Below are 27,707 nucleotides of genomic sequence, written 5' to 3' on the forward strand. Positions count from 1 at the left end.
AATTAAATGATGTGAAACTTTAATAAACTACTAATATTTTTAATGACTGCAACTGAACTTTATTTTTCCTAGATGTTTACAATCATCCTTTGATATATTTCTAATACAAAAATATTATTTTGTGAAAATAATGAATAAAATGGTTGTCTTAATGTATATTTAATTCTAATAGTATTTCATTACTTAATCTTTATAGTTCATTATGGAATCTACATATTATCACTAAAATTAGCATCAAATTAAACTTAATTTTAAAATGAAGTACACTACTAGCAGTTGATTTATTTGAAACTAAATCCTTGGCTTCATTGAAATACTGCAAAATATCCTATCGAGTCTCCTCCTCCTCCACTTTTCTGTTCCCTTCCCCGTGCTACCCTACTGTTACCTACTGCTGCCAGTGTCAAAGGAGGTGGAGTATGACTATCCACTTTTGTATTCAGTATTAGTCCTACTTTGTTACCTATCAGCTTGACCTCTTCTTTTTTGCAATGAATTAAGCTGTTCTAAATGAACTGATTAATCTGAAAAGCCTTTGACAGTCTAAAAATAGGGCTGCTATCCTGTTAAGTCAGGATTTTATTGTCATCTATTAAAATGTTAAAGTTGAAAAATACTGATTAGGTTTCATGACCATGACAGGTAGGTCTTTTAATAATCAGTTGTATATATACTATCACAGGAACCTCAAGCCAGTTTCTAGAGCTGTAAATTGCAAATTATAAATGTTAGGTCTGGAACATTTAGAGCTAGTCGTTTCTGAGAAACTTTTAGCCATTTGTGTTGTTGGCATTTGAGCAGAGTTGCAGTTTGTATTTTAATTTATCCTAGATACTTGGTGAAGTGCAGCTCACCTTAGTTAGAGATCTTACTTAAACATGTAAATGGAACAAGCTGCTGGCTCTCTTTCCCTAAAATTTGTACTTTCACTTAAAGTTTTTAAAAGGCAAAATTTTAGCCACTGGGTTTTGACCAAGCAATTTATGAAATTATTGCAGGTCTTAAGTAAATGAATATGCTGTTTAAAATATCCTGCTGTCTTCTATTTGTGGAGAAGAATTTATGGTATATGGTGCCTTTGGCCTTTTTTGTTCTTTTAAACAGTTTTTTTATGACTTGCCCTTTTTTACTTTTTATTATACAGAGTACTGGCTGGGAGGTAGGTAATGTTTTAGTTAGTTAAAGACACTAATAGATTGATTTTATCAGATTTCTTATGCCAATGCTTTGCCCACATGTGCTAGCTGTGGGCATTCTGTTGCTATCTGCTATCAACTGAATTCATTAACCAAAGAAATTTTGTTAAAATATTGTAAGTTATTTTAAGAAATATCTTATTATGAGGTCGTAGGCAGTGCATGGAAATCCATATGTTACACTAATGAGATTCTTTGGTAAATGAGCCACTTTGTCATCACTTTAGTTTTTACCCTTTGAAGCATTTCTCTCATCAACATTTATACACAGATTTCTTTTTTTAACCATATTGTTTCACCTCATTTTACAGAGGTCGATTTATGTGTTATTGCTCAGAGGTGTAAATAAAAAATACTCTATTTCATCTGATCTCAGATGGCATCAATTACAAAACATACTAGTATTTTATATGCCTTTAAGAAAGGAAAAAAAAATCCCTGTGTATTAAACCAGGATATCCTATTAGTTGAAAGATGAATACCAACTACAAAAACATTAAAATGTGAGCAAAAAAAGTACATTTTAGAATTGATGAGATACTGTGTTAATTTGATCTTGAGTCACTTCACCTTGACTATGAGCACTACTGAGGAAAGAAATTCACTTTTGTCATTTAAATTTTGTTGGGGAAAGGGATAAAGAAATTAAGAGAACTTATAATTTAATTTGACCTCGTATTCTGACAGCATTTGATATATTGTTTGATAAGACTACACATGCTTCCTTTTATGTAGTAGTTAAGACTCACAAAAAGTTATATGTAAATACAATCTTACCCGAAAAAAATGCCAGGAAGAATTGATTACCATTATTTTAAACGTTTCTGCAAAGGAAATAATTCTATAAAATATGCCCTAATTTATTTTGATGAGGTAAAGCAAGGTAGTAATAAGTCAGGTTTATTTAAAGCTAGGTATATTTGTAAAGTTGTGTGCTTTGCCTCTCACTTGTTGTCAGATTTATGTTGATCGAACACTTAGGCTTCTGTTTTTGGGTTTGCATTGCAATCCTTGTTTTAAGACCCAAATAGAAAACCTTGGGAATAAATATTACTACTGAGTTTTTCTCTATTTCTGAAATAGTACCCAAGTCTTGTTTTTCTTTAGATGAAGCCAGTACTTTTATAAATCTACCTTAATTCTCTAGATTAAATGTATATGACTGTATTAATACTCAAAATATAATCCTCATTCCTATGGCTCAGTTAAGACATACATAAAGAGACTTGCCATGGTTATCTATGAATGATAAAACTCCTTATAAATTTCCTAACATTAAATAGAATTAGTTGAAAATTAGGCATAAAATAATAAATTGAAACCTCTGAGCAGTTTATTACTAGTTTCCGTGATGCTAAATCGACCCCTGAAAGGTATAATTTTCACTGGTTATGACATTAATATCATTCTGTCATCATGTTTATTGCATGGTAAAAGTCTCACAGACTTTATTTTCTTGTTATATACTTGTCACTACCTTTTACTGGACCTTTAGCTTTGTAGCTGCTAAATTTGTTGCACGTTTGTTTTTTGCTTTTCCTTTGTAAAACTTAAATGGATGCCTGCATTTAAAAAATGTGTTTTCTACCATTTGCTGCTTATTTGTTTTGAAATTTCTGTAATTAAAATGCTTTCTGTTTTCTCTTCTCTCTTGTCCCTGGTTGCTGACCCTACTCCCCACTTTTACTATTGTCTATTGTGGTAAGTTCTATCTTGTGGATATTTTTCTTTTTGACTCGATGAAAACTTCAGTAATTTTGTTTTTTCTAAAAGCAATGTTTCCTAGCTAATTTTCTAGTATTCTGGTAGAGCTTTCACTGGATTGAAGTCCAGTAAGGATAATCTGTGCATTGTAGAAAGGCTCTTTGAATTGATAACTTGCTCCCCAACTTACAGGAAAACCCCATCTGGGCTTATATATTAGTCACATGTTTCATTTTGTTATTGTGCTCCTTGATTTAGTGCAAATTATTTGAGTTGGCAAAGCTTTTTAGAAGGGTGTGTGTGTGTGTGTGTGTGTGTGTGTGAAAGATAACTCTAAAACTTAGTATTTCAGTAAAGTCTTCACCATGCAAAATAATAAATCATGAACCTTTCGGGAGTCATGTGGCTGTTATCTCCTCTGGTAGTTTCAGTTCTTTAATGGCTGTTTAGTGTTCACTTTTATTTTTACTTTTCCCTCGAAATAGTAGGAAGTAAAAGCATGTTTGTTGTCTTTTAAAATTTTTGTTTATGAGATGGGGTCTCACTCTGTAATTCAGACTGGAGTGCAGTGGCACGATCACAGCTCACTGCAGCCTTGACACCTCCTGGGTTCAGGTGATCTTCCCACCTCAGCCTCCCGAGTAGCTAGGACTGTAGGCGCATGCCACCAGCTAATTTTTTGTATTTTTGTAGAGACAGGGTTGTGCCATGTTGCTCAGGTTGATCTCAAACTCCTGGCCCCAAGCAATCCACCTGCCTCAGCCTCCCAAAGTGCTAGGATTATAGGAATAAGCCACCATGCCCAGCCTAAAAACATGTTTTGAACTCTTCTTTTTTTATGATGCATATTTAATTATTTTTAGCAGAAAGAGAAATGTTAAATTTCTGTATGAAAATTTTTATAACCACTTTCTATGTTATGTATGTGTGTGTGTATATATATATATATATTTGTAATTATGTTTGTACCAGCCTGGACAACATAGTGAGACCATCTCTACAGAAAATTAGAAAAATTGGCCAGGTACGGTGTTGTGCATATGTACTCCCAGCTACTCGGGAGGCAGAGGCAGGAGGATTGCTTCACCCCAGGCATCAAGGCTGCAGTGAGCTATGATGGTGCCACTGCACTCTAGCCTGGATGACAGAGTGAGACCCTATCTTAGGGTCAGGGTTAAAAAAGAAAAGTTTGTTCAGTTATCAAATAGTGACGAATTTGTATTCAGAAGTACACTAATACAAGTTTAAATTTTTCAGAAAAATCAATACCCAGTGATAACATAGTCATGTGATACTTTTTTTTCCATTCAAAGATCACAACATATTTCTTTAAAGAACACCACTACTCTAGTAAAGTATATCTTACATTTTCTGGAAAGGCTAGAGAAGATCTCTACTAGATCCCTAAGGAAATATAGATTACCCTAACTTTTGAGATTGACAGATGCAAATTGACTATATCTTAACTCTCATTATTGGACTGAATGGACATGAATGTGAGCCAGTATTTTGGTTTTCATATGTTCAGAAATACTGGCCATAGTTCTGGCTCAGTGGCTTCTGTTGGATTTTTATTTTCTTCAATCCACACTAAAGCTGAGTGACATAAAGTAACACATCCAAGCAGTTAAAAGATAGAACAGGATTAGAAACAGCAAATTATAATGAGCAGGGCGATCAACTCTGAAAGAAGGAAATGAAATAAAAATTCAAGAATAGAGCATAGTGAAAACAAGTACTTTTGGGTAGTCGAGTGGGTAAATGTGACTCTCTAAAGGAGAAAGTAAAACAGGTCAGGCACAGTGGCCCACACCTGTAATCCCAGCACTTTGGGAGGCCAAGGTGGGAGGATCGCTTTAGTTCAGGAGTTTAAGACCAGCATGGTCAACATGGCAAAACCCATGTCTCTACCAAAAAGAAACAAAAAAAATTGCCGGGGCATGTACCTGTGGTCTCAGCTACTTGGAAGGCTGAGGTGGGAGGATTGCTTGAGCCGGGAAGGTAGAGTTTGCAGTGAGCTGAGACCATGCTACTATGCTCCAGCCTGGGCAACAAAACGAGGCCCTGTCTCAAAAAAAAAAAAGAAATCAGAACATTGTAGGTATAAAACATCCATGAGCCTTTACCTCAGAAAGGTAAAGTTAGATATGAAGAAAGTTAAGGAAAACATAGTAAATGGGAAGAATCTTAGTATCTCTAAGAGGAGATACTTTCTGGTAGTTAGTGACTCCCTGATGACTGGTATAGACCCATAACTGAGCACCTGATAATATATCCCATACCACTGATTTTTTTTCTGCCCCTTATGCTACTTTTGAGAAGAAAAAGAAAGATATGAAAGCCCAGCATGGTGGCTGACACCTGTAATCCCAACATTATGGGAGGCCAAGGCGCGATCCTCGCTTGAGGCCTGAAGTTTGAAACCAGTCTGGGCAACACTGTGAGATCTCATCTCTACCCAAAAAAAAAAAAAAAAATTAGCTGGGCATGGTGATGTGTACCTGTGGTCCTAGCTACTTGGGAGACTGAAGCAGGAAGATCACTTAGGCCCAAGAGTTTGAGGTTACAGTGAACTATGATCACCACTGCACTCTAGCCTGGGTGACATAGTAAGACCCTGTCTTTTAAAAAGAAAGAAAAATATGGACAGCAAATATTTACTATGTAGATGATATTAGATGTGGTTTCTTTTTTTCGGACTGGGACATAAAATGGTCAGATATGTCCTTCTGATAAGAAATGGAGTACAATATATCTTGGAAGAATGTGTTTTGTCTCTCAGTAAGCCACCAACCTGATTTTTATGCTGAAGTATAAAGGATATGCAAGCATGCAAAAATAATTGCAGTAGAGGATGAAATATAGAGGAAAACAACATAGGGAAGGAGGTAATCCTCAAAAGAATTTCTTGAGGAAATTTGTAAGAATTCTCAAGAAAACACCAGAGAAGTGGATGATAGTTCAGGGGTTATGCTAATGTCCTGGTGTTTATACCAGTATATATAGAATATGGGGGAACATAAAGCTTAATTAAGAGCTTGAGGCCGAGCGTGGTGGCTCATGTCTGTAATCCCAGCACTTTGGGAGGCTGAGGCAGGTGAATCACCTAAGCCTGACCAACATGGAGAAACCCTGTCTGTACTAAAAATACAAAATTAGCCGGACATGGTGGTAATCCCAGCTACTTGGGAGGCTGAGGCAGGAGAATCGCTTGAACCCGGGAGGCGGAGGTTGTGGTGAGCTAAGATTGCGCCGTTGCACTCCAGCCTGGGCAACAAGAGTGAGACTTTGTCTCAAAAAAAAAAAAAAAAAAATGCTTAGAGTCGGGTGTCAAATATATTAGAGTTTAACTTCCCACTCCACCACTTACTAACAGCGTGACCTTGGGCAAGATACTTTTCCTCCTCTATAAAATGAGGGTGAAAATAATTTAATCTATCACATAAAGTTGTGATAAGGATTGATATAATACATGTAAAGTGGTTAACCAGTGTCTAGCACATAGTAAGTACTCAAAAAATGTTGAAAGTTGTTATTTTTGTTGTTAATATGATTTAATCATAATTACTATTAGAAATCTTAACACTAGTTAATAAAATCTAAGAGGTTTTATATTTCCCAGTTGAGATCTGCAACTAGAAGTGAACTGGTAAATGCTCTTTAAGAGGAATAAACCTAGTAGAAGGAAAGAAAGATCACCATTGTGTGAAATACTGGTATGCCTATATGGAAATCAGTTAACTTAAAGGAAGCATTGTGGAAAACAACTGGGAGAGGATAAAAGAAGTTAGAGAAATGATGTCACTGTGGAAATATACAACTAGTCCAACGGAATGTTTCTTGCTAAATAAAGACAACAAAACTAAAATAGATTTATGATATATTTGTCATAAGAGGTTTGAACCATTTAGAAACATGGTAGATGGATATCTTTGTCCCGGACATAGTTTTATCACCCAGAGGATTGTGGAAGCAGTAAGTAGAATCGCTAAGGAAGAATAAGCTGTATTGTGAGGAGTGATAGAAAGTTCAGAAAGGATTCATAACAGTAAAGAAAGGTAATGCTAGAAAAACAGCCTAATTTATAGGAAAGTTTTTTGTTTTTGTTTTTTTTAATTCAAAAGAAAAACAGGTATCATCCTGTGGTCCAAAGCTCTGAAGAAGAAATAAAGATGAAGTGAGTTTTTCCTGCAGGCGAAGCAATATGACTGTGCTTCCATGAAGCATACTTCCGTAGTAGTTTGACACTAGAGGGAGTGTAAGTTGAAAATAGTCAAATTCTCAGCCTTTCTTTCTCTCTAGCCTCATCCCCTGATGCTCTCTCCTCCACTCCATTCTGCACACAAACATTTATTTTTAAATATCCAGTAACTCCTTGTAGTTACTTCTCTAACCTTATCTCATCCGATTCTACCTGTTTGCTTACTCTGCTCCAACCACACTGCTTACCTTCCTGTTCCTCAAACACACTCGGTAGGCTTTAGCCTTCTGATCTTTGCACTGGCTCTTTCCTCTGCCTGGGATGCACGTCGCTCAGGGATTCACATGAATAAGTCTCCCATCTCCTTCAGTCTTTGCTCAGATGAAACCTACCCTGACCTTCTTTGTCCCTTTTGTTCACAGATTTTTTTTTTTTTTTTTTTTTTTTTGAGACGGAGTCTCGCTCTGTCGCCCAGGCTGGAGTGCAGTGACGCGATCTCGGCTCACTGCAAGCTCCGCCTCCCGGGTTCACGCCATTCTCGTGCCTCAGCCTCCCGAGCAGCTGGGACTACAGGCACCCGCCACGGCGCCAGGCTAATGTTTTGTATTTTTAGTAGAGACGGGGTTTCACCGTGTTAGCCAGGGTGGTCTCGATCTCCTGACCTCGTGATCCCCCCGCCTTGGCCTCCCAAAGTGCTGGGATTACAGGCATGAGCCACCGCGCCTGGCCTGTTCACAGATTTATCATAAATATCTAGAACAGTTTGCTAACACATAGTAAGCGCTCAATAAGTATTTGAATGGATGAACGCTTTCCCTAATATTTGAATCTGCCTTCCCCTGACCCTCTATCAGTGTTCCTTCCTTCCCTTCCCTGTCCACTTGGCCGTTTATTTTGAGTAGAACCCTATGCATTACCTCTGTTGTGACTTACTTGCAACAAGATTAATCTTCCCTTATACCTCTTTTTAGTATAGCATATATCCCTTTGTTTTGTAATTATTTGAATACATTTTTTACTCTCTTGGGAAGCAAGTCTAACTTATTTTTACTTTCCTATTACTGAAGATGAACAGTGGCTAACATAATAAACACCCATTAATTATTTTTCCTTGAACCGAATGTCATGAGAAAATATAATAAAAAGAGGTAGGTTAGTTTTAAGCTACCTTAATAAAATTCAGTGTTCAGATTCAAGGTGACATTGAGCCCAGCAACACACCTTCATTGGTCAGATCACATCAACAGTATTATGGTTATATCTGGGATATCACACTTTAAAGGATGGCATTGTAATAAAGTGTCAACAGAGTAGAAATTACTGTCATATGAAGATTGAAAACTGGAAAGTTTAACTAAAGGGAACAAGTCCTAATTGTTATCTTCAAATACTTAAAGGGCCACAATATTGAAGAATTGGAATAATGTTTTAAACTGGAAACCTCTGAGAGGAGGACAGCCAGAGTAGCAGCATATTAATATTACAGGTCACACCTGTAATCTCAGCACTTTGGGAGGCTGAGGCAGCTAGATCACTTGAGCCCAGGAATTCAAGACCAGCCTGGGCAGCGTGGCAAAACCCCATCTCTACAAAAAGTACAAAAAATTAGCTGGGTGTGGTGACATGCTTCTGTAGTCCCAGCTACTCAGGAGACTGAGGTGGAAGGATCGCTTGAGCCCAGGAGACAGAAGCTGTAGTGAGCTGTGGTCGCACCACTGTATTGCAGTCTGGGTAATGGAGTGAGACCCTGTCTCAAAAAAACTAAAAACTAAAAATAAATAAAAAATAAAAAGTAGGAATGTATATGTATATATGTGTATGACATGTTTTGAAAAAAATGACAAATTTTTAAGTAATTTTCTTAGGTTCTTTTTTTTATTTTTCATGCAGTGCCTTTATTACTTAAGTCAGAATTTACTATTATTATGTTGTTCTTTTGGCTTACTTATGGTTTTAATCAGAATTTTAGTTGAATTGTTCAATCTATATAGATGGACTAATTTGCTGTAGAAATCAGTTAATTTTTATGTGTGTTAAATTTTGAAATAAAGTAACTGAAAAAATGTTTTTAAATTAGAAGCCTCAACTTTCTTTAGCTCCAAATACATTTTTCTTTAAAACTTTACATGTTTTTGGACAAAAATGTAGGGATATTTTTCATCACTATACCTTTTTTTTTTTTGGTATTATAAAACTGGTAAATTAAGGATTAGAGCTTCCCATTTTGCTTAATTATGTGTGGCATTTCTAGGTTATTTTATATGCCCTTTTGCTTTTTCAGTATAGGAAAAATAAATATAAAGCAGATTAGGCTTAAAGAGAATTCAGAGGTATTTACTTACTTGTAATGCGCATATAGGCACCACCAGAGAATCCTAAAATAATTTTGTATCTAAATTGTAAAAATTAGCTGAGCAAGGTGGCACACACCTGTAATCCCAGCTACTCAGGAGGCTGAGGTGACACTTTTTTTAAAAAAATTGTAAAAATTGCATAGAAAGTGTCCAAATATTTATCTTTATTGAAAGAATTTGTCTTCTGATATGCTGTGTGAGAGTTAAGGTGACCTTAATGTACTTTGTACCTGACATGAATGTGTAGTTAATGCATGCCAATGGGTGGTTTGGGTGATTTAGAATAACCAACTCATCTCAAAAATTTTTTACTTATTATCTTTCACTCATAGATTTTTTTTTTCCTTTTCTGTTCCATTTTTAGTAACTCTTCTACATAAAAATTTTTTACTGGGCTGGGTGCGGTGGCTCACGCCTATAATCTCAGCACTTTGGGAGGCTGAGGTGGGTGGATCACCTGAGGCCAGGAGTTTGAGACCAGCCTAGCCAACATGCTGAAACCCGTCTCTACTAAAAATACAAAAATTAGCCAGGTGTGGTGGCATATGCCTGTAATCCCAGCTACTCGGGAGGCTGAGGCAGGAGAATCACTTGAACTTGGGAGGTAGGGGTTGCAGTGAGCCAAGATTGTGCCACTGCACTCCAGCCTGGGCAAAAGAGTGAGACGCCATCTAAATAATAATAATAATAATAATTTATTGGCACAGGGCTGCTAATTGTAGAATTTTTGCTTTAGTGCTTCTGGAGGGTCTTGACATTTACATTGCCTGCTCTATGCCAGGTGCTATCTTTGACTCCTAACTTTTACAATCTCATTTAATATGTGAAGAGGTTATATAAAGGCTAATGCTAATTTAAAAATATGTAAGTGTTGTTTTAAAATTTAACTTGACCTAGTATGCTCTAGTATCAGTACAGTTAAGACAGTTTATATCAAGCATCTTTTCTTGCAATAAGGAAAATGAGTTAATTTATCTCAGTTATATAGATTTAAAAAACATAGACCAATGTGATAGAGGCACTTCGTACAAACTCCGAAAAATATTATATGTGATTTAGTCACTTGTTAGTAGCCCTATTTGCATACTTATTTGTTAGAAATAATGAAAAAGGAAAGACTGTTTACTTTGTTTAAACCTTCATTTAAAATATTACAATTTTGAATTAAAACTTTTTGCAATGTTTTGGAAATTTTATGCTGTAGCAATCTAAACATAATGTGAAAAACAGGAAGATTTCATATTAAAGTTTCTCCATTTTCCTAAACCTAGGATGGTAAGCGGATGTTTGGCACCTATTTTCGTGTTGGTTTTTATGGAACCAAGTTCGGGGATTTGGATGAACAAGAATTTGTTTACAAGGAGCCTGCAATAACCAAACTTGCAGAGATATCTCACAGATTGGAGGTGAATGCTGTGGTGGTTCATAAAATGTCATCTTTAGTTTGTATTCTCTCTGATGATTAGACTTTCAGATCCAGATCTAATCATTTAGTAAGCCAGATCTTGCCAAATAAACTACTCCATTAGAGAATAAGGACTTTTAATAGTTACAATAATACTCTTTCAAATCTTTTATGGCAGCAATAAAATAGTAATATTGTTTATTTTTTGAGACTATTTTCACACATATTTTAGAAACCCCTGTATCCTTCAGAATTACTGCGACTTAACGGAGAAATATATAGTATAATCCCACATTTTGTTGAAAAAGACAAAGAATTAAGTAGTAGCTAATAATTGAACTAGAACCAGAACCCTAAGAAATTTCTGACCCAAGCATATTATCTCTTTGGCTTAACTGGTTCCAGGTGAGGTATCTTTAGAACCTCACCTGAAATCACACCTTAAAAACACTTCCTTTAACCTTTATAATTTCTTAATTTTCACCATAAATGATTGAGTTTTATATTTCCTGGGCTAACTAGTATTTTCTGTTATAGTTATTCTTTCCAACCTTTCTCTATTTTTGTTACTCAAAGTGTAGTGGATGGACCGGAAGCATTGGGTTCACCTGGGAGATTGTTTGAAATGCAGAACCTCAGACCCCACCCCAGCCCTTCTGAATCAAAGTCTGCATTTTAACAAGATCCCCAGGTGATTTGTATTCACAAAGCAGTTAGAGAAGTAGTGCTCTGGGCTTGTTTTTATTCTCACTGATGTTAATTTCTTGAATGTTATATTCCTATTGGTGACTTCTCTGGCCAAACTGACATAAATTGGCTCAAACTGTGACTTTTTATTTTTCAAGAGGTTAGGTGTAAGTCTTGGGAAATATTAATTGAGACTTACTCAATTATAAAAATTACCTTTGGGATAGCAGTGGGGGTTTCTCCTTTGAAGATTCAAATTCGATTTTTCCTTTTGAATAGCTTCATCCTTTACCCATGCTGCTGCTACTCAGTGTCATATGGAGTAGTCACTATATTCTTGACCTAAGGTTGCCTTTTCAAAATATAAACCCATAGAGAACTGCAACAGGTCAATGCTTTTATTTGAAAATTCTGGGATTAAAAAAATAGTTCATAAAAATGAATGTTTATTCATTAACCCATGGTCTCTAAGAAATCAAGCCACAACAAACTCAGTAAAACTAAGATTTTTATACATCAACAATAATGAGTTTCTTTTATCTTTGCTTTCTGTTCCCTTTTGTTTCTCTTGAGGACTTCTTGTGGAATCCTGTATTTTTACTGGAGAAAATTGTTGTTTTCTGATATTTTGTGTTATTTAAAGTTTGTGGATGGGAATAATGTCAAATAAATATGGACTGAGACCATGCTAATTTATAAGCTAGTATAATTTTTGTAAGCCTAAATCATTACTTTTAATTATTGATATGATTGTACAGAACTCACTAATTCTCCTAATTTTGCTCAGGAGTCACGCTCAGGCCTTCTCTATTTCGCAGTCTTTTTAACTTCATATAAAATGTTTCTTTTTCTTTATTGTAGGGATTTTACGGAGAAAGATTTGGAGAGGATGTGGTTGAAGTAATCAAAGACTCTAATCCTGTAGACAAGTGTAAATTAGATCCTAACAAGGTATAGTTGATTCGACTATAATGACATATAGGCATCTCTTTGAAATCCTCTGTGCAATTTTGTTTGAGAAAGACTAAATGATGACTTAACAGTGAGGAAATGAAGGACTTTTTTCTTTCCTAGGCATATATTCAGATTACCTATGTGGAGCCATACTTTGACACATATGAGATGAAGGACAGAATCACCTATTTTGACAAAAATTACAATCTTCGTCGATTCATGTACTGTACACCCTTTACTTTAGATGGCCGTGCCCATGGGGAACTTCATGAACAATTCAAAAGGAAGACCATTCTGACTACGTCTCATGCCTTTCCTTATATTAAAACAAGGGTCAATGTCACTCATAAAGAAGAGGTAAGTCCATTAATGGGCAAACAGCATTAGTGAAGCAAATACATTCAAGCCATGTAACAACAACTCAGATGTACCAGAAGATATGTACCATCCCTTATACCATAACATATTAGAACTTTACCCATTTTTGAGTCCTCAATTTTTTACTTCTTTTCTATGACCCTAATTCACCCCCAGCTTTTTCTTTAAAAGGTTGATTTTTTTTTTTCATTTAGGAATCCAAGTTTGGAATTTTATTGTTACATGAAAGTTTACAATTGATCTTTTTTTTTTCTAGTTTCAGTTGATTATACATAAAGTTCATTAAATAGTTTTCAGTCAGTACACTGATTTAACAGATGCTCTTTTACTCAGATCATCTTAACACCAATTGAAGTTGCTATTGAGGACATGCAGAAAAAGACACAGGAGTTGGCATTTGCAACACATCAGGATCCCGCAGACCCCAAAATGCTTCAGATGGTACTCCAGGGATCTGTAGGCACAACAGTGAATCAGGTTAGTGCTTTTTGCTAGCACTGTGTGATTTAAGCTGTAAATACGATTTGGGATAATTTCAGATCAGAAATAATTGTTAAGTCAAATGAAAAGGATCTGCCTTCTCTACTGCCTGTATTTTTCTACCTATGCGATCTTATAAATTCTATTAAGAAGGAATTGATTCACTTAAAATAATATTTCCTTAAAAAGCTTGTACAAAAGAATGTGATCTTTAAAACAAGGACTCATTTTCAGAGCTATGTGCATATTTGCGAACCTCTGCTATGTTAGATTCTCCCTGATGTTACCTTCCCCAGATCTCCTTTACAATAAGTTGTGAGGATTAAATAAGTGATATGGAATCATTTTTTTAATTTGAAAAATATATTGACACAAGAAATTATTGTTCTTTTGTCATATGCAGATTAGAAGCCATCCCCATTAGTCCTTGTGGTTGGTTCATTAAAATTATCTTGTTTATGATTTTAGGCATGGCCCCAGTCTTAGGAATATTCCATGATAAGGGAAAATACAGAAAGGCTTCAAGTAAGATTTCCTGTACCATGTCTTAACTACTTTTCAGATTAAAAGAACAAAGCCAAAAAGTGCCCCACCAAAACTGAAATAAATACCTTAAGACCTTTACCTCCTAGAAACATGCATGATTTTAAGGTTTTGTCTCCAAATGATGTAGCTTACAAAAGATTATGTTCTTTAACACAATGTCCGGAATACCTTTGGAATACTGAGGGAACCTGTTTTAGCAAAATCAACTCTGATAATCAGCAGATTGGCAGATGTAGTAGCTTGACAACTTTTACATCCAGGATACATTAAAGAATGTGAAAAAATACAAAGCAAAATACATTAATGAACATAGTAGTCAGTCCTTGAGTTCCTATTCTGTTTCTTTGAAGAATAAACTCATAAGAAGTTAATTCCACTAGATAAGAATGTAGAATGAAATTAGAAAATACTGAAATAGTCTGTGGAGTTTTAATATAGGCATAGGCATATATGCATTAAGCTTAAATGCAGCCATCTCAGAGCTAAGAAAAATCATTTGAGTAAATTCTGTCTCTGTGATTTTAGAGATAACAAAAAAACACACTTCTTATTTTCTTATTTTGCAGGGGCCTTTGGAAGTTGCCCAGGTTTTTCTGTCTGAAATACCTAGTGACCCAAAGCTCTTCAGACATCATAATAAACTGCGACTCTGCTTTAAAGATTTTACTAAAAGGTATTCAAGGCTTTCTGCATAAAGATCTTCAAATTGAGACTGTCCAATACCACAGTATGACATAAGGGCCTTAAGGAACCATTGAAAAGAGAAAATAGGCTAGGCACAGTGGCTTACACCTGCAATCTCAGCACTTTGGGAGGCTGAGGCAGAAGAATCATTTGAGGCCAGGAGTTTGAGACCAGCCTGGAAAACAAAGCAAGACCCCATCTCTACGAAAAAAATTTTAAAATTAGCCAAGTGTAGGTTGTGCGCCTGTAGTGCCAGCTACTCGGGAGGCTGAGACAGGAGAATTGCTTGAGCTAGGAGTTGGAGGCTGTAGTAAACTATGATTGTACACTGCACTCCAGCCTGGGTGACAGAGCAGGAGCCTGTGTCAGAAAGAGAGAGAGAGAAAAAACAAAAAAACAGAAAAGCGGTTGACAATAATAAGTAATCTGTGTAGAATTTACTATTCTTTAATAGCATATACTTATTCCCCTCTCCCACAACCCTACCATACTCTATAGTGCCATGTATTTAATTTTAAAAATTAGAAAAGCCAAGGCTCAGGAAATTTTATTAACTTGAAACTACTATTAGATCATTTAATTTAAAAGCTACTATTTGTTGTGAATCTTCAGTATTTGAGTTTCTGCTTCCCTCCCCCCAGGATACTTACAAGCAGTAAACTTGGAAGCAAAAAACTTGTGTTCAGATCCTGACCTTATCATTAATTGTGCTTTTCCAGGTCACTTAATTTCTATGATCCTGCATTTTCTAATGTATAAAGTAAAGATAATGATATCTACCTCCCGTAGGGAAGCTGTGCAGATTAGGTGAAATAATTTATGGGTGTGTCCGTCCCCAAGACTATCCCCAATTTCAGTGATTTGCTAGGAGGACTCACAGGACTCAGCATATAGTTATACTGGTGCCTGTGATTTATTGCACTGAAAGAATACCAAGTAAAGTCAGCAAAGGAAAAAGGTGCGTGGAGTGAAATCTGGAGGAAACCAGGAGCAAGCTTCAAAGGGTCCTCTGCCAGTCAAGTCACACAGGACTTGCTTAATTCCTCCAGCAATGAGTTGTGACAGCAGGTGTGAAATGTTGTAGGGAACCTCATTGGAGACTCAGTGCCAAAAGTTTTTATCAGGAGCTGGTCATGTAGGCACTCTCTCTCTGAGATGTACCAAAATTCTAGACTCTCATAAGGAAAGCAAATATTTAGCAGGTGAACTGTGGTAGTAATAGAAAGAAACCTGTTTCCTGCTTTTAGAATTGACTGATTTCTGGCATTAATTTTATTATTTGGGAGGTGTAAGAAAACAACAACAAAATACACCCTACCATCTTTGTAAACCAGATGATTATGGAACAGTACATACTTCTTTAGGTCATAGACATTTAGTAACAATCAAGTGCTTTGTTTCTTGCTTTTGTTTTTGGAATATTTTACCATGACTACAATTCTTAAATGTCCTTCTTTTTGTATACATTTACTGTAGGGTAATGAATTCCTGTAGTCAACAGGTCTCCTTAAGTGTTACTATCTGTAGAGAAGGTTTTCTCCTTTTATATTGCAAAAAAACAAACAAGAGGTGGGGCGTGAGTGGCTCACGCCTGTAATTCCAGCACTTTGGGAGGCTGAGGCGGGTGGATCATCAGAGCTCAGGAGTTCAAGACCAGCCTGGCCAACATGGTGAAACCCCTCTCTACTGAAAAATACAAAAATTAGCCGAGCATGGTGGTGGGCGCATGTAATCCCAGCTACTTGGGAGGCTGAGGCAGAGAGAATTGCTTGAACCCAGAAGGTGGAGGTTACAGTGAGCCGAGATCATGCCACTGTACTCCAGCCTGGGCAACAGAGTGAGTACTCCATCTAAAAAAACAAAACAAAACAAAAAAACCGAAATAACAGCAACAAAAATAAAACTACATAATATAAACCTTACAAAGGAGTTATAGCCAATACTACATTTTTTATTTTTGTGTGTTACCATTCAGTATGGTAACTAAATAGTATACCTTTATGCATATGTATTTTACAATAGTCATACGTATAATCTTAAATTATTTTTCAATTAAAGTTTAAACTATTCTAATGGTTATATTCTTCAAATTAATATACTGTAGTCATAATATACTTATAATCTTAAATTCTTATTTTTCAATTAGAGTTTAAACTATAATTTTAATGGTTACATTATTTCCTAAAATTAATATACTGGAATATAAGTTGAATTTGAATGTGGTATAGTTTATTACTACAATGGATCTTTTTCTTTTGTTAAATTAAAATTTCCAGCATGAGATGACTGAGGCACAGTACATGAACATTTTTTGTTTTAGAGACAAGGTCTCACTTTGTCGCCCAGACTCTGTAGTGCAGTGACACAATCACAACTCACTGTGGCCTCAAACTCCTGGGTTCAAGGGATCCTCCTGTCTCAGCCTTATGGTGTGCACCACCATGCCTGGTTATGTTTGGTTGGCTGGGTGTTTTTGGTAGAGATGGAGTCTCGCTATGTTGCCCTGGCTGGTCTCAAACTCTTGGCCTCAAGCGATCCTCCCACCTCAGCCTCCCAAAGTACTAGGATTACAGGGAAGAACCACCATGCCCAGCCTACATGAACATTTTTATTGGCTCACAGTATGTAGTACATTCTAAAAAGTTTCTAAGTACAGTTGACCTTGAACAACACAGAGGTTGGGGTGCTGTCCCTTGTACAGCTGAAAACCCATGAAAACTTTTGACCCTCCCCGCCCCAGAAACTTAACTAATAGCCTGCTATTGACTGGAAGCCTTACTGATAATACAGTCATTAGGTACGTAGTTTTTATGTTATATGTATTATATACTGTCTTCTTACAATAAAGTAAGCTAGAGAAAAGAAAATGTTATTAAGAAAATCATAAGGAAGAGAAAATATATTTTACTCTTCATTAAGTGGAAGTGGATCATCATAAAGGGCTTCATCCTCCTTGCCTTCATGTTGAGGAGTCTATGGAGGAGGATATAGAAGTGGGGTTGATCTTGCTGTCTAAAGAGTGGCAGAGGCAGAGGAGGTGGGGGAGGTAGCAGGGGAGGCAGAAGGGGCAAGCACACTCAGTATAACTTTACAGACATCATAATTTTTTTTTAAATTTCCATAGGTTTTTGGGGAACAGGTGGTATTTGGTTACATGAGTAAGTTTTTTTGTTTTGTTTTGTTTGAGACGGAGTCTCACTATGTTGCCCAAGCTGGAAAGTGGCACAATCTCAGCTCACTGCACCCTCTGCCTCCTGGGTTCAAGCGATTCTTCTGCCTCTGCCTCCTGAGTAGCTGGGATTACAGGTGCCCACCACCATGCCTGGCTAATTTTTGTATTTTTAGTAGGGATGGGGTTTCATCATGTTGGTCAGGCTGGTCTCGAACTCCTGACCTCATGATCCGCCTGCCTCGGCCTCCCAAAGTGGAGTAAGTTCTTTAGAAGTGATTTGTGAGATTTTGGTGCACCCATCACCCAAGCAGTATACACTGAACCCAGTTGATAGTCTTTTATCCCTCATCCCAGTCTTTTATCCCTCATCCCTTCCCACCCTTTCTCACCGAGTCCTCAAAGTCCATTGTATCATTGTTACACCTTTGCATCCTCATAGCTTAGCTCCCACTTAATGAGTGAGAACATAAGATGTTTGGTTTTTTCATTCCTGAGTTACTTCACTTAGAATAAATAATCTCTAATCCCGTACAGGTTGCTGTGAATGCTATTTACTCATTCCTTTTTATGGCTGAGTAATATTCCATCGTATGTATACACCACAGCTTCTTTATTCATTGATTGATGGGCATTTGGGCCAGTTCCACATTTTTGCTATTACAAATTGTGCTGCTATAAATATGTGTGTGCAAGTATCTTTTTCATGAAATGACTTCTTTTCTTCCATTTTACTATCAAATGGTAGTTCTACTTTTAGTTCTTTAAGGAATTAGTTCTTTAAGGAATCTCCACACTGTTTTCCATAGTGGTTGTACTAGTTTACATTCCCACCAACAGTGCAGAAGTATTCCCTTTTTACCGCATCCACACCAGTATCCATTTTTTTTTTTTTTTGAGTTTTTGATTATGGCCATTCTTGCAGGAATAAGGTGGTAGGTATTGCATTGTGGTTTTGATTTGCATTTCCCTGATCATTAGTGATGTTGAGCATTTTTTCATATGTTGGCCATTTGTATGTCTTCTTTTGGGAATTGTCTGTTCATGTCCTTAGCCCACTTTTTGATGAAATTATTTGTTTTTTTCTTGCTAATTTGTTTGAGTTCATTGTAGATTCTGGATATTAGTCCTTTGTCAGAGGCATAGATTGTGAAGATTTTCTCCCACTCTGTGGGTTGTCTGTTTACTCTGCTGACTGTTCCTTTTGCCATACAAAAGCTCTTTAGTTTAATTGAGTCCTGCCTATTTATCTTTGTTTTTATTGCATTTGCTTTTGAGTTCTTGGTCATGAAATATTTGCCCAAGCCAATGTCTAGAAGGATTTTTCCAATGCTATCTTCTAGTTATAGTTTCAGGTATTAGATGTAAGTCCTTGATCCATCTTAAGTTGATTTGTATAAGGTGGGAGATGAGGATCCAGTTTCATTCTCCTATATATGGCTTGCCAATTATCCCAGTATCATTAGTTGAATAGGGTGTCCTTTCCTCACTTTATGTTTTTGTTTGCTTTGTCAAAGATCAGTTGGCTGTAAGTATTTGGGTTTATTTCTGGCTTCTATATTCTGTTCCATTGGTCTATGTGCCTATTTTTATACCAGTATCATGCTGTTTTGGTGACTATGGCCTTATAGTATAGTTTAAAATCGGGTAATGTGATGCCTCCAGATTTGTTCTTTTTGCTTAGTCTCGCTTTGGCTATGTGGGCTCTTTTTGGTTCCATGTGAATTTTAGGATTGTTTTTTCTAGGTCTGTGAAGAATGATGGTGGTATTTTGATGGGAATTGCATTGAATTTGTAGATTGCTTTTGGCAGTATGGTCATTTTGACAATATTGATTCTACCCATCCATGAACATGGGATGTGTTTCCATTTGTTAGTGTCGTCTGTGATTTAGTTCAGCAATGTTTTGTAGTTTTCCTTGTAGAGGTCTTTCACCTCTTTGGATAGGTGTATTCCTAAGTTTTTTGAGGTTGTTTTTTTTTTGCAACTATTATAAAAGGGGTTGAGTTCTTGATTTGATTCTCAGCTTGGTTGCTGTTGGTGTATAGCAGAGCTACTAATTAATGTACATTAATTTTGTATCCTGAAACTTTGCTGAATGTATTTATCAGTTCTAGAAGCTTTTTGGAGGAGTCTTTAGGGTTTTCTAGGTATACAATGATATCATCAGCAAACAGTGACAGCTTGACTTCATCTTTACCGATTTGGATTCGCTTTATTTCTTTCTCTTGTCTGATTGCTCTGGCTAGGACTTCCAGTACTATGTTGAAGAGAAGTGGTAAGAGTGGACATCCTTGTTTTGTTCAGTTCTCAGAGGGAATACTTTCAGCTTTTCCCCATTCAGTATTATGTTGGCTGTGGATTTGTCATAGATGGCTTTTATTACATTGAGGTATGTCCCTTGTATGCCAATTTTGCTGATGCTTTTTTTTTTTTTTTTTTTGAGACAGAGTCTCGCTCTGTTGCCCAGGCCGGAGTGCAATGGCGTGATCTTGGCTCACTGCAATCTCTGCCTCCCGGGTTCAAGCGATTCTCCTGCCTCAGTTTCCTGAGTTGCTGGGATTACAGGCGCCTGCCACCACGCCTGGCTAATTTTTGTATTTTTATTAGAGACAGGGTTTCACCATGCTGGACAGGCTGGTCTCGAACTCCCGACCTCAGGCGATCTGCCCACCTCGGCCTCCCAAAGTGCTGGAATTACAGGCGTGAGCCACCGCGCCCGGCCTTGATGCTTTTAATCATCAAGGGGTGCTAGATTTTGTCATTTGCTTTTTCTGCATCTGTGGAGATAATCATGTGATTTTTGTTTTTAATTCTGTTTTTGTGGTGTATCACATTTATTGACTCATGTATGTTAAACCATCCCTGCATCCCTGACATGAAACTCACTTGATCATGGTGGACTATCTTTTTGCTATGCTGTTGGATTTGGTTAGTTAGAATTTTGTTAAAGATTTTTGCATCTATGTTCATCAGGGATATTGTTCTATGGTTTTCTTTTTTTGTTATGTCCTTTCCTGGTTTTGGTATTAGGGTGATACTGGCTTCGTAGAATGATTTAGGAAGGATTATCTCTTTCTCTGTCTTGTGGAATAATGTCAATAGGATTGGTACCAGTTCTTCTTTGAATGTCTGGTAGAATTCAGCTGTGAATTCATCTGTATGGATATCATAATTTCTGTCTGACATTTTTGCTTTTTCATTTTTCTAAAAATGTTTCCATATGGTACAGTCATTCTTCCACCACTTGCTTTAGTTTCTGTGCCCTTATCATAAACAGTCCATATTGTAAAAGAAGTCAGAAGCAGTCTTAGGTTATTGAAACCCTTATGCCAGATGGTCTCATGTCAGTTTGTTTACTGGCACTGCTGCTTCCATTTTCTGCCTTATTTTCTGGCGGTGGTTCAGAAGCATTCATCTCCATCAAGTCATCTTCTGTTAATTCCTGTGGTATAGTTTCTATTAGCTCTTGAATTTCTCCAAGATCCATATCTTGAAACCCTTCACTCTCCACCTTTTAAGCCATATCTACAACTATTTCATGGTTTCTTTGATTGGCCCTGTTGTAAAACCTGTGAAGTCATGCATAACCTCTGGACACAGTTTTCTCCAGCAGGAATTGATTGTCTTGGGCCTGATGGCTTTCTCTGTAAACAGTGGTGACATTTTCAATGGTATAATCCTTCCAGACTTATGATGTTCTCCTTATCAGAGTTCTCTTCCATAGTGCTGACACTCCTTTCTGTGAATATAAAGTACCATGTATAATGAGCCTTATAGGTCCTTACGACCCTTGATCTAGAAGCTGAATTAGGAATGTATTTTGTTGTTCTTGTTTTTTGTTTTGTTTTTGTTTTTGTTTTTTTGAGACAGAATCTCGCTGTCACCCAGGCTGGAGTGCAATGGCGCGATCTCGGCCCACTGCAATCACCTCCCGGGTTCAAGTGATTCTCGTGCCTCAGCCTCCTGAGTAGCTGGGATTATAGGTGCCCACCACCACACCTGGCTAATTTTTGTATATGGGGTCTTGCCATGTTGGTCAGGCTTGTCTCAAACTCCTGACCTCAGATGATCCACCTGCCTCGGACTCCCAAAGTACTTGGATTACAGGCGTGAGCCACAGTACCTGGCCGAGATGTTGTTTTTACGGGGGCAAGTAGACCACTTCAAGACCTTCGGTGTTAAACTTGGGGTTCTGGGTGGCCAGATGCAATGTCCAATATCAAAAGAACTTTAAAGGGCATTCCCTTAACTAATAAAATACTTCTTGACTTCATGGACAAAGCACCCATGGAGCCAGTCCGTAAATTGGGTTCTCATCCAGACCTTTTTGTTGTTCAACCAGAAGCTTTTACCTTTTCCCTTCAAGGTTCAGGCGTTAGCAGCTTTGTAAGTAAGGGCAGTCTTGATTATAAACCTGACTGCATTTGTACAAAACAGTAGAGTTAGCCTATCCCTTTTTGCCTTAAATCCTGGTGCTCACTTCTCTTTTTTAGTAACAAATGTCCATTGTGGCATTTTTTTTTCTAAATAGGGCACTTTTATCTGCATTAAAAATCTGTTCAGAAAAAACAACAACAACAACAAAAAAAAACCTGTTCAGGCAAATATTCCCCTTCTTCAGTGATTTTTGTATTGGCATCTGGGAGCTTGTCTGCTGCCTCTTGGTTGGCAGAAGCTGCTTCTTTGTCAGTAGAAACTGCCTCTCCTGTTTACTGGCATTTTTAAAAGGCAAACCTCTTTCTAAAATTATCAAACCATCCTTTGCTGGCATTAAATCATCCAGCTTTAGATCCTTTACCTTCCCTTTGCCTTGTCGTGTAATGACTTCACTTTTTCTCAAATCATTAATCTACAGATACACTTTTCTTACAGCAATCCTATACCCACATAAAAGCTGCATTTTTGATATGAGATAAAATGGTATTTCTAGGCCTGGTGCAGTGGCTCACACCTGTAATCCCAGCACTTTGGGAGGCCGAGACAGGTGGATCATGAGGTCAGGAGTTCAAGACCAGCCTGGCCAAGATGCTGAAACCCCATCTCTACTAAAAATACAAAAATTAGCCAGGTATGGTGGCACACACGTGTAATCCCAGGTACTCCGGAGACTGAGGCAGGAAAATCACTTGAACCTGGGTGGCAGAGGTTGCAGTGAGCTGAGATTGTGCCACTGCACTGCAGCCTGGGTAACAGAGCAAGACTCCATCTCAAAAAAACAAACAACAACAAAAACAGTATTTCACAAAAAGTGCAAGGTTTTCATGCCTACGGGCTTACAAATTTCCTTTTCTTTTTTTTACAGTGTTCTTTACACTGGATTCATATATCTTGAGATGGTGGGCAACTGTAGCTACAGATCTCTATCTATAATACCAAGCAATTCACCTGTTTCCTGTAATGTAACTTTTTTCTGCTGCTTGGGAGCACTTCCAGCATCACTAGTGGCACTTCATGTAGGCCCCATGGATTATTCAAAGTTTATGGTTGCACTAAATACAATGAAAAATACACAAGAACTATGAGAAATCACTCTTTGCTGTGATACGCAATTTACTGCAGCAACAACTGCTCACCTGGAGATAAGTAGCATCACATGGCATTTTAAGCAGATACATTTGAGCTCACCACAGTAGCAACAAGAGGTGGCTACAAAATTATGGCAGTAGTACAGTATGTACTGCAGTTTTTTTCAGTTGTGACTTAATGTATCTTTACATCTGTTTACATTTTTCTCTACTACAAATGGTGCCATGCCGGGTCCGTGTTTATGTGGGTAAGTTTTGTATATATTTTATGATAGTAAATAATAAAATAGGCTAGTATCTTCATATACTTTATGCATTCATGACATTTTTCTTTTTAAAATTTTTCTCAACTACACAATTTGTTTTCAAGTTTTTTCGCAAATCTCCAAAGAGTTACATTCATTGGAAAAAATCCACATATAAGCAGACTTTCACAGTTGCAAATTATGTTGTTAAATGGTCAGCTGTATTAACAGTGCCAACAGTGCACATTTATTAGTCTCAATACACCTTGCATTTAAATAGGATTTTTTTTTTTGGTCAGTCTGTTTGTTTTTGTTTTTGTTTAGGGGGGATGGATTCTCTCTCTGTCACCCAGGCTGGAGTGCAGTGGCGCGATCTCAGCTTACTGCAACCTCTGCCTCCCGGGTTCAAGCGATTCTCCTTCCTCAGCCTCCCAAGTAGCCGGGATTACAGGCACGCACCACCACACCCAGCTAATTTTTGTATTTTTAGTAGGGACGGGGTTTCGCCATGTTGGCCTGGCTGGTCTCGAACTCCTGACCTCAGGTGATCCACCTGCCTCAGCCTCCCAAAGCGCTGGGATTACAGGCATAAGCCACTGCGTCCAGCCAATAAAAGCAAATTGAGGCACCATTTAAAACAGACTGACGGCTAGGCATGGTGGCTCAGGCCTGTAATCCCAGCACTTTGGGAGGCCGAGGTGGGCGGATCACCTGAGGTCAGGAGTTCGAGACCAGCCTGGCCAACATGGCAAAACCCCATCTCTACTAAAAATACAAGAAATTAGCCGGGCATGGTGGCATGTGCCTGTAATCCTAGCTACTCGGGAGGCTGAGGCAGGAGACTCCCTTGGACCCAGGAGGCAAAGGTTGCAGCAAGCCGAGATCGCACCACTGTGCTCCAGACTGGGTGACAGAGCGAGACTCCGGCTCAAAAAAAAAGAAAATTGCTTTTATTACTAAAAACAGTAAGCACTTTTCCATGTGTTTACTTTTGGGGTTTTGTTTTTTTAAAACGTTTTTCATTAAATCTTGAATAGATTGAAAATAATATTTATAACATTTGCTGTTAAAGAATAGGAAGAAAAAAGTCATGTGTCTGCCACCCAGCCTAAGAAACCAAGCATGACCATGACTTTGAGATCCCCTCCCTATGTTTATTTATCTGATACCATTTCCCTCCATTCCTTCAGGGGTAACCAGTATCCTGAATTTCATATTTATCATTTCCTTTCTTGTCTTTATAGTTCTATCATAAATGGTTCCCTAAATAACATATTTTGTTTTGCATTTTTTTAACTTTAACAGTGTATACAATGTTTTGTGAGTTGCTGTTTTCAGAGTTTGTGAGATATATCTATGGTAAATGTTGCTTTATTTTTACATAATCCGTTTTATGAATATGCCATGATTTATTCATTCTTCTGTTGATGGATATTTTGGTTGTTTCCTGTTTTGTTTTGTTTTTAGTTACAAAGAGTGCTACTCAAATATCCGTCTACCTTATTTCTGGACATACATGTACAAGAGATTTTCTAGGGCTTAAAATTAACAATAGTGTTGCTGGTTCATAGGTTCATCCTCAGACGATGCCACATTTTTTTCAAAAGTGTGTAAGCCAAATTTACATTCCCATCAGTAGCATTTGAGTTCCTATTACTATATATCCTAACCAATACTTGATATTATCTAACATTGTAACTTTTACCAACTAGTGGATGTGAAATGATAGGTAGTCGTGGATTAAATTTGCATTTCCCTGATTACCAAAGAGGTTGAATATCTCTTTACCAAAGAGGTTCATGTGTCTGTTAGCCATTTCTCTTCCCTCCTCTGTAAAGTTACATATTCAAGTCTTTTATCATTTTCCTATTGGATTCTTTTCCTTACTGATTTCTAAGGGTATTTGTGTGTTCTGAATGCTTTATCATTTGTTAATATCACAAATATCTCCTCTGAATTTGAGACTTCTCATTTTTCCCCTACAAACAGAAGTTCTTAAATTTAATGTAGTTAAATGATTCAGTCTTTTCCTTTATCAATATAGGTTAAACAAAGGGTGGGGGAGGCAAAAAAAAAAAAGCTTTTTCTACTTTAAAAAAATGTGCCTGCAAGAGCCGGTGAGTGCCTGTAATCCCAGCTACACAGGAGGCCAAAGTAGAATGATGGCTTGAGGCCAGAAGTTCAAGTCTACGTAGTGAGACCCTATCTCTTAAAAAAAACATCCATTTGCAATTGATTTTTGTGTATGGTTCAAGGTAGGGATCAGTTTGATTTTTGTCCATACTGATAACTGATAATGATCTCAGTGCCATTTATTGAATATGGTATGAGATATGGTTTAGGTTTTTTTTCCCCTTACAGATATCCAGTTGACTCATTACCACTTATTTAAAAAGCATTCACAGGTTTGTGGTGAAAGTCTGGTTTGCTGTGTCATCACTATTATAAATTTCTTTCTTTCTGGTTTGCAGTGTCATCACTATTATAAATTAAGCACCCGTGTTTATGTGCCTATGTTTTTGGGATCTTTATTCTCCTACAGTACTCTATTTATCTCTCTTTCAGCTAATGTCATGCTCTCTTAACTACTGCCGCTTTATAATAAGCTTTGCCATGTGGCAGAGCAATTCCTCTCACCTTGTTTTGTTGAAGGACTGTTTTTGGCTGTTTTCAATTTTATATAAATTTTAAATTTTAGAATCAATTTTTCACTCCATGCACCCAAAAAATAACCTGAATTTATAGATCAGTTGGAAGAGAATTGACATCAGTCCATGAATATGGTATATTTTTCCATTTACTTAGGTCTTTTAAATGTTTTCTTAATACTATTTAAATTTTTTGTGTAGAGGTCTTATACATTTTAAAATTTATTCTTTAGTATATAATGCTTTTATGATTTTATTAATTTTTTTTTTTTTTGAGATGAGTTTTGCTCTTGTTGCCCAGGCTGGAGTATAATGGCACGATCTCGGCTCACTGCAACCTCCGCCTCCTGGGTTCAAGCGATTCTCCTACCTCAGCCTCCCAAGTAGCTGGGATTACAGGCATGTGCCACCACGCCTGGCTAATTTTGTATTTTTAGTAGAGATGCTGTTTCTCCATCTTGGTCAGGCTGGTCTCGAACTCCTGACCTCAGGTGATCCGCCCGCCTCTGCCTCCCAAGGTGCTGGGATTACAGGCATGAGCCACTGTGCTCGGCCTTAATGTTATCTTTCAAAATTGTGTTTTCTGTTTCCTGCTCTACCAAAAATCAGTTGACTTTTATTTTATTTTATTTTATTTATTTTTTGAGATGAGTTCTCACTGTGTCACCCAGGCTGGAGTGAGTGCAGTGGTGTGATCATGGCTCACTGCAGCCTTGACCTGCTGGATTCAAGCGATCCTCCTGCCTCAGCCTCCCAAGTAGCTGGGACCACAGGTGTTCACCACTATACCTAATTTTATAGTGACAGGGTCTCACTATGTTGCCCAGGCTGGTCTCTCACTCCTGGGCTCCAGCAGTCCTCTGGTCTCAGCCTGCCAAAGTGCTGGGATTGCAGGTGTGAGCCTCTGTGCCCAGCTGCAGTTAACTTTATATATTACTTTTACATGAGAATTTTACCAGACTTACTTATTAATTCTAATAATTTATCTTATTAGAATTATCTTAATAGACTTATTAATTCTAATAATTTATCTGTAGAATCTTTTTCTTGTCTTATAATGATAATTAGGACGTCCAGTACTCTGTTGACTAGGAATAGAGAGGACATCATTTTCTTGTTCCTTCTCTAAAAGGGTTTTCACCACTAAGTATGTTTGCTACAGGTTTTTTGTAGATTTTTAATTATGGTTAAAGGACTACCCACCTATTTGTAGTTATGCAAAGAGTTTTTAATATGACAGGTTTTAAAAGTTTGTTATCAAGTGCTTTTATTCTGCATCTCCTTTAATATTTTAATCTAAAAACTTAGTGATTTTATAACCCAACTTTTCATTTATTCCAGGAATTAAAAAACTTGGCCAGTGTGGTACCTTATGCCTGTAAATCCCAGCACTTTGGGAGGCTGAGGCAGGCAGATCGCTTGAGCTCAGAAGTTTGAGACCAGCCTGGGCAACATGGCAAAACACTATCTCTGCTAAAACTACAAAAATTAGCCGGGCATGATGGTGCACGCCTGTAGTCCCAGCTAA

At 37.3% G+C, this 27,707-nt stretch overlaps 1 protein-coding gene across 18 annotated transcripts in view; it reads left to right on the top strand.

The window, feature by feature from the left end:
- The window catches only part of DOCK7 (dedicator of cytokinesis 7), a 233,712-nt gene that overhangs the window by 200,236 nt on the left and 5,769 nt on the right, over window positions 1–27,707 (top strand). For 6 of the 18 annotated variants that reach the window (XM_063817185.1, XM_063817188.1, XM_009459171.4 and 3 more), the window contains 6 exons: window positions 1,145–1,159; window positions 10,727–10,861; window positions 12,409–12,498; window positions 12,622–12,858; window positions 13,213–13,356; window positions 14,472–14,578. In XM_063817185.1, the coding sequence (XP_063673255.1) occupies window positions 1,145–1,159; window positions 10,727–10,861; window positions 12,409–12,498; window positions 12,622–12,858; window positions 13,213–13,356; window positions 14,472–14,578 (728 nt within the window). Of the gene's footprint in view, window positions 1–1,144; window positions 1,160–2,902; window positions 3,062–10,726; window positions 10,862–12,408; window positions 12,499–12,621; window positions 12,859–13,212; window positions 13,357–14,471; window positions 14,579–27,707 lie in introns of those variants that run through there. The other 12 variants (XM_063817192.1, XM_024346246.3, XM_009459182.4 and 9 more) reach the window with 4 other exon arrangements.

Source organism: Pan troglodytes, chromosome 1 (assembly GCF_028858775.2).
Source record: "Pan troglodytes isolate AG18354 chromosome 1, NHGRI_mPanTro3-v2.0_pri, whole genome shotgun sequence".
NCBI lineage: Eukaryota > Metazoa > Chordata > Mammalia > Primates > Hominidae > Pan > Pan troglodytes.